Below are 13,547 nucleotides of genomic sequence, written 5' to 3' on the forward strand. Positions count from 1 at the left end.
ACATTTTTTTAAACTACACAAACAAACTACACAAAAAAGGTTTTAAACTACACAAACTACACAAAAAATGTTTTAAACTACACAAACAAACTACACAAAAAAAATTTAAACTACACAAACTACACAAAAAAAATTTTAAACTACACAAACAAACTACACAAAAAATTTTTAAACTACACAAACAAACTACACAAAAAAATTTAAACTACACAAACAAACTACACAAACATTTTTTTAAACTACACAAACAAACTACACAAACATTTTTTTAACTACACAAAGAAACTACACAAACATTTTTTTAACTACACAAACAAACTACACAAACATTTTTTTAATTACACAACACACAAACACCACACACACACACACACACACCACACACACCCACACACACCACACCCACAAACACACACACCACACACACACACAACACACAAAACACACACACTACACACACACCACCCACACACACCACACACCACAAAAACACCACACACCACACACACACCACACAACACCCACACAACGCCCACCACACACACCCACCACACACACACCACACACATCACACACACACAACACACACAAACACACCACAAAAACACCACACAACACCCACACAACACCCACACAAACACCACACAAACACACCACAAAAACACCACACACACACAACACACACACACATCACACACCCACAAACACACACCACACACAAACACACAACAAATAAACACCACACACACACCACACACATCACACAACACACATCACACACACACACCACACACACACCCACACAACACCCACACACACAACACACACACCACACACACACACCACACACACACACCACACACAAACACACAACAAATAAACACCACACACGTCACACACACACAACACACACACAACACACACAAACACACCACAAAAACACCACACACACACACACCACACACACACACCACACACAAACACACAACAAATAAACACCACACACACAACACACACCTCACACACACACACACAACACACACATAACACACACAAACACACCACACAACACCCACACAACACCCACACAAACACACCACAAACACACCACAAAAACACCACACACAACACACACACACCACACACATCACACAACAGACATCACACACACACCACACAACACCCACACAACACCCACACACACCACACACACACACCACACACAAACACACAACAAATAAACACCACACACACACCACACACATCACACACACACACACAAACACACCACAAAAACACCACACAACACCCACACAACACCCACACAAACACACCACAAACACACCACAAAAACACCACACACCACACACACACAACACACATCACACACACCACACAACACCCACACAACACCCACACACACACCACACAAACACACCACAAACAACTCACAAACACACCACAAAAACACCACACACACACCACACACACATCACACACATCACACACACACAAACACACCACAAACACACACCACACACACTACACACACACAAACACACACCACACAAACACACACCACAAACACAGCACACACACACACAAAACACCACACAAACACAGCACACACAAACACACCACAAAAACACCACACACACACACCAGACACACACACACACAACACACACACAACACACACACATCACACACACACCACACAAACACCACACAAACACAGCACACACACACACCACACAAACACACCACAAAAACACCACACACACACACCAGACACACACACACACAACACACACACATCACACACACAACACACACACACCACAAAGAAACTACACCACAAACACACCACACACACACACCACAAACACCACACAAACACACCACAAAAACACCACACACACACACAACACACACACAACACACACACATCACACACACACCACACACACACCACAAAGAAACTACACAAACACCACACAGACATAGACCACACACACACACACACACCACACACAAACACACCACAAACACCACACAAACACACCACAAAAACACCACACACACTACATACACACACACACACACCACACACAAAACACACACACTACACACACACCACACCCACACACCACACCCACGAACACACCACAAAAACACCACACACACACACCACACACAAACACACCACACACAAACACACCACACACACACCACACAACACTCACACAACGCCCACACCACACCCACCCACATCACACACCACTCAAACACCCACAACACACACACCCAAACACACCACACACACACCACACACACACACACCACACCCAAACACACAACACATAAACACCACACACACAGACCACACACACATCACACACCACACAACACTCAAACAACACCCACACCACACACACAAACACACCACACACACACCACCCACACACACACCACACACAAACACACAACACAAACACCACACACACACCACACACACACACACACACCACACACACACCTCACCCACACACCACACCCACGAACACACACACACTACACACACACACCACAAACACACCACACACACATCACAAACACCACACAAACACAGCACAAACACCACACAAACACACCACAAAAACATCACACAACACCCACACAACACACAAACACCACACCCACACACACCATACACAGCCACCACACCCACCCACAAACACACACACCACACACACTACACGCACACACCACACACACAAAACACACACACAACGCCCACACAACACACACACAACACCACACCCACCCACCACACACACATCACACAACACTCAAACAACACCCACACCACACACACAAACACACCACAAACACACCACCCACACACACACCACCCACACACACCACACACATAAACACCACACACACACCCACCACACACACACCTCACCCACACACACTACACCCACGAACACACACACACTACACACACACAACACACACCACAAACACACCACAAACACCACACAAACACACCACAAAAACATCACACAACACCCACACAACACACAAACACCACACCCACCCACCACACACACCCACCACACCCACAAACAGACACACCACACACACACACCACACCCACACAAAACACACACACTACACACACACCACACACACAACACCCACACAACGCCCACACAACACCCACACAACACACCACAAAAACATCACACATACCCACACAACACACAAACACCACACCCACCACACACACCCACCACACCCACACCACATACACTACACGCACACACCACACACTACAAACACACACACCACACACACCACACACAAACACACCATACACACACACCACACACAAAATACACACACTACACACACACCACACCCACAAACACACCACAAAAACACCACACACACCACCCACACAACACAAACACCACACCCACCCACCACACCACACACACACCACTCAAACACCCACACAACACACACAAACACACCACACACACACCACCCACAAACACAACACATAAACACCACACACACACCACACCCACAAACACACACCACACACACACACAAACACACCACAAAAACACCACACACACACATCACACAACACCCACACAACACAAAAAAACCACACCACAAAAACACCACACACACACACAACACCCACACAACACACAAACACCACACAAACACCACACACACACCACACAACACCCACAACACAAAAAAACCACACCACAAATACACCACACGCACACAACACCCACACAACACAAACACCACACACACACATCACACACCACTCAAACACCCACATAGCACCCACACACAACACAAACACCACACACACACCACATCCACGAACACACACACAAATCACAAACACACCACACACACACCACACACACCACAAAAACACCACACACAAACACACACCTCACACCACACAAACACCACTAAAACACTACACACACCACCCACACAACACACAAAGACCACACACACACACCATACAAAGACCACACCCACCCACCATACCTACACACACCACAAACACACCACACAAACTCACACAAACACACACCACACACACGCCACTAACTATCAATGGCAACATTTCGGGATTGATTTAATGAATTTGCGTCAAAGAATTCTGAATTTGTTTCAGTATGCAGCCCTCGAGCAGACATTGGGACACCGAAAATCCATTTCACACGTTGAAGCTGCGCAGGTCGACGCCTCCAGGGAAGCGGGTCTCCCTCAAAACTCGGTGACTTCAGAGCGATGCCACAGCGGTCCGTTCACCTCTGATCAGATCGTGTCACATCCCGGTCGCCATCTGCAGAAACAGAAACAAATGTTAGAAACTCAAAGAGCACCCGAAGTTGTCGGTCACTTGCTTACTTGATCACAGCGGCTAGCTACTATTGGTGACCGTCGCCGGGTTGGATCGGATCGGGTCGGGTCAGGCCGTGCGCCCCCCCCCTTTTGCGTCGGCCTGCAAATGGCAGAACATGCAATGAGTTGGGCGCTGCTCGCATCATTACGTCTTCCTCGTGGACCGGCTCGCCCAAACACCGCCCCCTACACCTAGAGAACAAAGGACACACAGCTTAGATCAATCATATTGTAGTAAGTTATGATAATTGATCAAAATCATAGTTATTTTAATTTTATACATTCTAAGTAGAGTTTTACATTTGAAAAAAAATATAATCATTACATTGTAGTCAATTATGAGAATTATTCAAGATTATAATTCATATTTTAATTTCATCATCTACAACTCACCTCACATTGGACAGATGATCCAGGTTGGCGGCAGCCAAAATCATAGTTAATATTTTAATTTCATACATTCTAAGTAGAGTTTTACATTTGAAAAAATATATAATCATTACATTGTAGTCAATTGTGAGAATTATTCAAGATAATTCATATTTTAATTTCATCATCTACAACTCACCTCACATTGGACAGATGATCCAGGTTGGCGGCGGCCAAAACGGGAGAAAATAACCCGCGCAAAGGTTTGTTGCGTAACGGAACGAGAGGGGGCGGGCGGGCGCCATCTTTGAATGGATTCGGTCCGATTTGGACATGACCTAACATATTCGTTACATTCACCAGTTTGCATGACACGGAAATGGCACACGCATAATATAAAATAATAAAAAAATGGTTTAGTTGACTAAAGTCAAACTAACATTTCCTATAGTCAGACAAACACGCGCTTATCGGTGGCGTCATTTACGAACCTTCTACAAACAAACGAATGAAACAATGCGGGCCAGCATTAAAACAAAAAAACCGCGAAAGACATTTAAAATAACACCAAAACGCGCAACGACGCAACGCAAAGTCAATTGTGGCGTGGCGTGCCGTGCCGTAACCTCAAGCACTCCCTAGACAGCGAAAATCCTGCAAGAAATAATAAATGGCATCGTAAGAAACTGCAAACATTTGCTCACGGGCTAAATTGCCTGCGGTCTACAATTTACCTCCGGGCCCACCGTCGCGGTGGACGTGACGTTGCCTGCCGAGTCACGAGAGTACAACAATCCTTCGACAAACAAAATAAAAAAAAAGGCTTGTGAGAAAAGGCAACAAAGCAGACATTTTGGGGCCGATTTGAAAACCCTCCTTGCGGTCTCCAGTTAACTTCGACGCCTACAGTCGCCGTGTGGAAATCCTCCAACAAACAAACATGGCGTCCGTCGTGAGAGACGGCAAGAAACGACAAACATTTGCTCCCTTAGCTGAGAAAATGCCACGCGCTCGGTGGCACCTGCATTTGAGAACTCTCCTTGAGCGCGAAAATCGTGCAGCAAACACGGCGTCCGTCGTGGAAAACGGCAGGAGACGACAAACATTTGCTAGCATGCTAGCTTACCTGAGAAACCGTCCGCCGCCACGCGCTCGGTGGCACCTGCATATAACTCCGCTTGAGCACACCGGTCTTCAATTTACCGAAAGCCCTGACGTCACATCCGTCAATTCAAATCTTCTTCTCCTGATCGTCCAACGGCGCTCCGCACACTGACGCCGCCAGGTGGTCGCCTGTCATGGTGACTACTGTGGAAAGGGTTGCTTCGGACTATCCGATGAAAAATTGAACACCGAACATGTTTGGATGGAGGATACCCTATCAATAGGACCAAATCTCCTTTTGTTTCCGAGCAGGCTCTGGTCGAGTGGTTAACGCCTTTGCCTTCAATCCAATGAAAATATTTGTATTGATAGTTCATCCTAAAAGGAATTGTTCTTGCAAAAATTCTGCGGCCGTTTTTTTTTTTTTCATTTTCAATTCAGTTGTTAAGAAACACCACACCGTTGCAGAGACAATTCTTGAGTCATATCAAATAAATGATTTTCAAACGGGTCCAAACAAGTTTTTCCGGTGGCATCTGCATAGGATAACCAGTGTTGGCTGGTGAGTGAACGATTCGTTTAAAAAAGAACGAATCTTTTCAGCGAACGAGAGTGAACGAATCACTTCCTAAAGTGATTCGTTCTTTTTTTTTCCTTTCATATATAACCTCAACCAGTAGGTGTCAGTAATGCCCATTGAATGCACATCACTCGGACCGATCGCACCATGATGACATCAAAGTTGTGAAAATCTGCAGATGAAATCACTTTAATTTCCAGGTGACTCTTGTAAATACAAACTAGAAAACAAAAGGATAATGTTGGAGTCAGACAACCTGGCTCTGAGTGTCTACACGACAACCACTAACTACGACTACTACAAAAAATATGAAGAAATCCCACAGTAGCATATACATTATAAAACAGGAAATATCACACTACAGGATACAGAAGAAAATGAAGGAATGAAAGTTTTTGGAGAGTTTCTACTCGTGACGGGAAATCTTGTCCTACTCGTTGGGATTGGGGTTGGCGTCAGGATACTGAGAAAGGTCAAAGGTGAGCACTTTGCTGATGACGCAATCTCCTTGCTGTGGACGAGAAGGAAGGAGAGAGTCACATGATGCGGTGCTGAAACAAGTCACTCTTCCTACAGAACAATAAATTCTTGTTGTGTGTATCGTAAATTTTATTTATGGTCCAGATGATTAAAAACAAGTCAAAATATATTAAAGTAAAAATATATTAAATATATTTATAAATGACATAAAAGTATAATCAACAACCAAATAAATCAATAAATGAATAAAGAAATTGTAAAAAAAAAAAGGTAATATGATAAATGACCCCAGAGAACAAATAAAGTTGTGCGTTCAGTAAAAATATATTAAATATATATAAAAATGACATAAAAGTATCATCAATAAATAAATAAATACAATTTATTTATTTATATAAATATTTTAAAAAATAAATAAATAAGGTAATATAGCAGAATTTCCTCTCACGATGAATATTGGGAAAAAAAAAAGTGGCGGCTAAAGAAAAGCTACGCACCTCGGGATAGACGCCGATGAGCGAGTCGGCTTTGGTGTAAAACTCCTCCTTGAGGGAGATGACGATGGCCTGGAAGTTCTCCACCGACTGGTCTTTGATGTAATTGGCCACCTTGGAGCAGGAAACGAAAATTTCATTTGCAGTCCTAATGACGACACGTAATGACGACGAGGACGGACCTTGCCGATGTTGGTGTTGTCGAGAGCGGCGTCGATCTCGTCCAGCACGAAGAAGGGCGCCGGTTTGTAGCTGAGGGAGAAACAAAGTTAGCTTGAAGCAAGAGTTGAAAACTGCCACCTTGCTCTCACCTGTGAATGGCGAAGAGGAGAGCCAAGGCCGCCACCGTCTTCTCTCCTCCGGAGAGGTTGTCCATGGGCCGGAACCTCTTTCCGGGAGCCACGCAGTTGTAGTTGATGCCGTCCAAGTAGGGCTCCTCTGGATTTTCTGGGCCGAGGAAAGCCTACGAGAGGAACGAGAGGAGCTGTTTCATTTTGGATGCTTGCCGTTCCCAAATATGAGGTGAGAGCGGCAATGACCTGCGCGCTGCTGTTGCGTGAGAGAGCCTTGTAGATCTCGTCGATGTTGTTGGCCACGGACTCAAAGCAGGTATTGAAGCGGTCGAAGCGTTCCTTCTTGATCTGCTCAAAGGCCTGCTTGGCCTTCTTGGCCCTCTTACGAGCAGCCTCAAACTCTGGGCGCAGAAAAAAGGGGGTGAGCGTGGAGACACTGGTTCAAAACGGGCTTTGGGGCTGGCAGCTCACCATCACTGGTCTCTTGGAACTTGTCCCTGACGCTCTCCAGCTTCTCCATGGCCTTCATATTTGGGGCGCTGATCCTCTGCAGGATGCTCTGCTGCTCATTCAGACGCTGCTGGAGCGTGTTGGTCTCCGCCTTTATCTCCTCCTCGGACAAGGTGTCCTGCGGGAATTTCAGAATCGATTTGTAATTTTGTAATTGTTACCTAAGAAAGCGTCTCAGCACTTTTGTACATCACGACACACGCCACGGCGGCTACCTTGAGATCTTCAGACAGGTTGCTGTAGTCGATCTCAATGAGAGCTTCTTTGGCCAGAACACTGCTGGACGTCCTCTGGCTGCTCGACTCCTCCGTCTGGGAGCTCCCCTAAATATGCAAATGAGAGGAAGTGACGGCGGTGGTCCCAAAAGACGCTCGCCTCGCCTGGCCTACCTCGCCCTGGCTGATATCGTCCATGGTTCCCGAGCGAAGCGGCAAGCGGATGTCCTGCATTTTGCAGGCCTGCAGCAGGTTGTGGCGGTCGCTGCGTTTCTGCTCTAGTTTGGTCTCGATGGCCGTCACTTCCTTCTGGAGTTGCGTCAGCTCCCTGGGAAACGGCGACATGAGTTCTCGTAGCACCGGCCAAACGTCTCGGCTCGCGGCAAGAGCTTACTTGTTGGCGCCGCCCAGTTTCTTGCGGATCTCCTCCATGTCGCGGTTCTTGTCGTTCACCTCGGATTTCTTGGTGAGGTGCTGGTTCTTCAGGTCTTGCAGCTGAGCCATGGTCTCATCGATGATCTTCATGTGTCTATGCTCCTCCTGGCACAAAAAAAAAGACCAAAAAGGAGACACGTGAGCCAAGAAAGCAAAACGGAGAAATGAGCCATACCTTCTTAAGTCGTTCGATTTCAGCCTCGTCCTTCTTGACCGTCTGCTCCCACATCATGACCTTCTCCTGGTCCTCCTTCAGCTGGTTCTTCTCATAGTCCACCTGAATTCCTAAGCGGGTTTTCTGGGTCTCAAACTCGAGACTGAGAAAATAATTCAAGCAAGATCAGTCAAGTGACTTGACAACAAGCAGCGATTCTTGATCTTCTGTGAAGAAGGATGAAGACGAGTGCAACCGAGTTAGCTTACCGCTTCTTAGCGATCTCATTCTGCCTCTTCACCTTCTCCTCCTCAAACTCTCGGATGTTCCTCACTCCAATCTCCTTGCAGAACTCAATGAAGACCTCGTCTTCCACCTGAGGAGCGTCGAGACGCGTCAGCACCCCGGCCGGCGACTTAAGACGAGTGAGAGACGCTAGCTAGCTCACCAGGTTCATGCGGTCCCTGAGGTCAGTGATTTCGCGCTCGCGCGACTGGATGATCCTCTTGATCTCGTTGATGCGAGGACCAAAGTTTGCCAGCTCGCTCTCCAACTTGGACTTCTCCTGCAGGGGGCACAAGCGTGTTTGCAAAGAAGAGGAAGCAAGGGAGGAGGAAGGATCAAGCTTACCTGCATGTTTAGCGAGAGGTGGCGTGTTTTGGTCTGCTCCAGGTCACTCTGGGAATACTTCAGCCTCATCTGCAGGCCGTGCGCCTGCGACTGCACCTGACGGAGCTCCGCCTCTTTCCGCTTGGCTTTCATTTGCTCCTGTAAAGCAAAGCATTGCTAAAAGTTTTGCTTAAAAAATGTCTCCAAAGAAGGATGAGCCAAATGACCTTGAGCTCATCAGTAAGTTTCTCCTTCTTCTCTTTGAGCTTGTCCACTGCTTTTTCATCCCAGCGTCTGGCCTTGGCCTTCAGGTCGCTGGCTCCTCCTGAGATGACTCCGGATTTTTGGAAAAGGGTTCCGTCCAGGGCCACGGTCTAGATGTGTGCGGACAAGCAGAAGATGGGGAAAATTCAGAGCCGAAAAGGCCCACACGAGGGAGAGCAGAACATTTGTTTCTATCTTCTGGCCGGGTTCGGTACCTTGTGCCTGTACGGGCCTCCGAAGGCAATCCTCCTGGCGTCCTCCACGTTATCGCACACCAGAGCGTTGCCGCAAGCGTACTGCAGCGCTTTCTTGATGTGAGGAGGCTCGTAACGAATCACGTCAATCACCAGCTTGGCCCCTCGCAGCTCTCGAAGTTTCTCGTCGGTTGGCTTCACCTGTCGTTGGGCAAAAAAAAAAATACTCTACGTCAAGGCAAGTAAAAAATATATTTTCATACCGTCACAGGGGAGGAACTATCTTTTCTTTCCACGACCCAACAACAATCGCCCGTTCACCTCCAGGTAGTCGAGAGGCAGGAAGGTCTCCGGCTCTCCTCTCTGCTCCTTGATGTACTGGATACAATCTCTTCCCGTCTTCTCGGAATCAACAATGATGGCGTCCATGTTCTTTCCCAGAACTTTGGTGACAGCGATCTGATATTTTTTCTGAGTGGGCTGGCACAAGTCAATGAGGCGGCCATACTGCAGGAAGAAGAACGGCATCAGCGCTGTCGTCTGACTTTACGTGAAAGCACCCGAGGCGATTCCTCACCACTGAGCCGGGGTAGAGTCGTTTGATGCTCTCCATGATTTCAGCCTTTCGTTGCTGTCGACTGTTCTCCTGCCTGTCGATCCTGGCGTCGCCGAGCTGCTCCATGACCTTGGTGGAAAAAAACACAACGATGGTGACATTTTGAACACGCGTGACAGAGCGTGCCAACGTAGCTACCTGGTTCAGCTCCATGTTGATCTCATCAATCCTCCTCTTGGCCAGTTCCACTTCTTCAGTCAGTTCCTCCTCCATGCGTTTCTGCTCATCCAGAGATTGCCTGTGTAGAGGAAACCAGGGTGAGTGAATGAAGCGAGACAATTCAAAGAGCATCTTACAGAACGACCGAGCCCACCTGCTGGTAGTGATGTAATCCTCCAGTTTCTCAATTCGCTTCTGGTTCTCCTCAATCTCACGAATCTTCTGTTTGATTTTGGCCTGCAAAAGGGGTTGGTGACCATTTTGAGTTGCTCAAATGGTGCACGGGCGTCATCTCTTACCTCCGTCTCCACTTTCTTCCTCTCCTCCAAGTCAAGGCGGTCCTGGTCAGCTTTCTGGTCCCGGTTGAACTTCTCCAACTCCTGCGCCAACGTGGCTGCACGTTTGCTGGCCTCCTCCTTCAGTCGATGGTACTGCTTGACCTGCAAGTGCAACGCCGCGTGGCTATTATTATTTATTATTATTTTGGGGGCGGGGCTTCCTATTTGTTAAAACCGAGTCAAATGGAAAAGAGACAAAATTCAAGTACCTGGTTCTCCTCCAGGGTTAGGTCCTGGCCCTGGCTCTGCGCTTCCTCCTCCATGCGCTCCTCAAAATCCTGCTTGGCGAGCTCCACCGCTTTCATCTCCTTGTCCAGCTCGTCCATGTCCCCCTTGCGCTTCTTGTACATCTTCTGGGCGTTCTGCAACGATTTACGGGCCGCCTCGAGCTTCTTGATTTTGTGCGACGTGTTCTCTTTGGCCTTGATGTACTGCGGCCTTTTTTGGTTTAGCTCAGAGTCCTTCTCTCTGGGGGGGCAGAAGTCGAGCAATCGGTGAGATGCGAGCCAAACGGAAAAGCGACGTCGAAACGGTAAGAGCAGCGCGAGAACTCACTTGATCTCTTTCTCAATTGTCTGCTGCTCCCTCATGAGCCTTCCGAGCTCCTTCTTCTTGTCTTTCAGCTCCTCCTCCACGTGGTCCATCCTCTTGCGGTCCTTGTCGATCTCCTTGTTGCGCTGACCCAGCTCTTTGTTCAGCTTCTCGATCTCCGTCTCGTTGTGGTAGAGTTTGAAGAGCTGCAGCTGAACACTGGCCCTGGCTACTTCATCCTTCAGTCGCTGGTAGCGCTCAGCCTTGATGAAAAAACAAAAGTGGCAGTTATGAATGTTCTGCTGGTGCTCAAAAGGTTCACTCACTCACCTCCTCTTTCTCTTGCTTGGCCTCTTTGCGCTCGGCTGCAATGTTCTTCTTGCGATGGTAATTGAACTGTGTGTCCTCCTCTGCTTTCACCATCTCCTTCTTCCTTCGGTCATACTCCTGGGCCAGCTCCCCTGAGCGTGAGATCTCCTCGAAGAGAGCAGTGCGCTCCTTTGGGTTCTTCATGGCAATCGATTCTACGGCTCCCTAGAGAAACAATCACAAACATAGAGTGGAAAAAGCTCATCATTTATTTGAATGGTCTTTTTTAAAATCAATAATAATTCTATGACATTTAAGAAGAGCACAAAAAAAATTTCATAGATAATCCGGCTCACCTGGAAAACCAAGAAGTTTCGAGCCTTGATGAGAATGCCAAGTTTCTCCAGCTGCTCGCTGTAATCTGGCAAGCCCACCACTTTGTTGTTGATGCGGTATTCAGAGGAGGAACCTGCCACAAAATCAGGGGATACATTCAAAGTTCTGCAAAGGCAAGATTATTTTTTATGCCTGCAAGTTTGTATCTACTTTCTCAAAAATTACAAAACTTGTCTCAGACAAAACTCAAGGCCACAACAAAAGTAGATCGTCGTACCGATGATCATTCTGGTGAAGGATCGCTCCTCTCCGTTGTCCTCCTGGTAGACCATACTGACAAAAGCTCTGTTGGCAGCTGGTTTTCCAACAGGTGCCCCGTGGATCAGATCTTTCAGAGTCTTCACACGCAAGTTACTGGTCTTCTCCGCCAACACAAAGCTGATAGCATCCATAAGATTTGATTTTCCTGCAGAAACGATTAGACGTATTATTATTACATTGCGTAATTGTTTCTTGGCTGTCTATGAAACGTACATGAGCACGTGAGACACGCCCATTACGTGCTAAATATAGCTGCAGAATATACATTTTACTCAGTTCAATGCATTTGCAATACAATAGTTTTGTTTGTCCAGTACCGATCGCGAGCAATTTGCATTAGCAAACATACCAGATCCATTGGGGCCGATGATCGCCGTGAATTTATGAAAAGGTCCAATGATTTGTCGTCCTTTATATGACTTGAAGTTTTCGATCTCGATGAGTTTTAGGTAACCCATGGTAGTTGCAATTCAGTATTTGCACGTAAAAAAAGAAAAACTCAGGAAAAGCAAGTTTTAGCTAATGCGAGCAAGCAATGCCTACTCGAAGAGCTCTCACAACAAAAGCATGCAAAAATAAATTAATCTCTCCACTCAGTCGGATGCCGGACAATACGACCACTTTATCGTGGTATGCATCTAGTAGTTAATCTTTGCAATTCAGTCATAATGTCGACGAATCGGACACGACGCGGCGGTGACAACAATGCGCCATTTTACAATCCAACAGGAAGGGCTTTGAGCGCGAGAGCTGTAAACTCGCAGTTTCTCGCGAGATCGAA

The 13,547-nt window shown here is 46.9% G+C and overlaps 1 protein-coding gene and 1 long non-coding RNA gene across 2 annotated transcripts; both read right to left on the reverse strand.

Annotated features, from left to right (window-relative positions):
* Nucleotides 1-4,169: 4,169 nt before the first annotated feature.
* On the reverse strand, nt 4,170-5,444 carry LOC125988834 (uncharacterized). The gene is made up of 2 exons (XR_007488504.2): nt 4,462-5,444; nt 4,170-4,396 (listed from the first exon to the last, which is right to left on the reverse strand). It is a non-coding gene; the product is annotated as an uncharacterized lncRNA (long non-coding RNA).
* A 1,237-nt stretch (nt 5,445-6,681) lies between these two features.
* smc1a (structural maintenance of chromosomes 1A) lies at nt 6,682-13,506 on the reverse strand. The gene is made up of 26 exons (XM_049754501.2): nt 13,116-13,506; nt 12,723-12,911; nt 12,466-12,578; nt 12,131-12,334; nt 11,825-12,063; nt 11,479-11,737; nt 11,231-11,371; nt 11,086-11,168; nt 10,911-11,010; nt 10,734-10,841; nt 10,478-10,663; nt 10,178-10,357; nt 9,926-10,072; nt 9,720-9,857; nt 9,538-9,654; nt 9,359-9,465; nt 9,111-9,252; nt 8,895-9,040; nt 8,675-8,828; nt 8,501-8,608; nt 8,247-8,403; nt 8,022-8,176; nt 7,794-7,945; nt 7,665-7,734; nt 7,486-7,596; nt 6,682-7,019 (listed from the first exon to the last, which is right to left on the reverse strand). The coding sequence occupies exons 1-26, from the start codon at nt 13,222-13,224 to the stop codon at nt 6,939-6,941; spliced, it is 3,696 nt and encodes a 1,231-aa protein (XP_049610458.1). The 5' UTR covers nt 13,225-13,506; the 3' UTR covers nt 6,682-6,938.
* Between the last annotated feature and the right edge of the window lie 41 nt (nt 13,507-13,547).

The sequence above is a fragment of the Syngnathus scovelli genome, chromosome 2 (genome assembly GCF_024217435.2).
Source record: "Syngnathus scovelli strain Florida chromosome 2, RoL_Ssco_1.2, whole genome shotgun sequence".
Lineage (NCBI taxonomy): Eukaryota > Metazoa > Chordata > Actinopteri > Syngnathiformes > Syngnathidae > Syngnathus > Syngnathus scovelli.

Coding starts and splice junctions, on each gene's coding strand:
- smc1a (XM_049754501.2), bottom strand. CDS start 13,224: ATGGGTTACCTAAAACTCATCGAGATCGAAAACTTCAAGTCATATAAA. Junction 12,335..12,465: donor GAAACTTCTTGGTTTTCCAG/GTGAGCCGGATT, acceptor TTGTTTCTCTAG/GGAGCCGTAGAATCGATTGC. Junction 7,946..8,021: donor CACGCAACAGCAGCGCGCAG/GTCATTGCCGCT, acceptor TTCCTCTCGTAG/GCTTTCCTCGGCCCAGAAAA.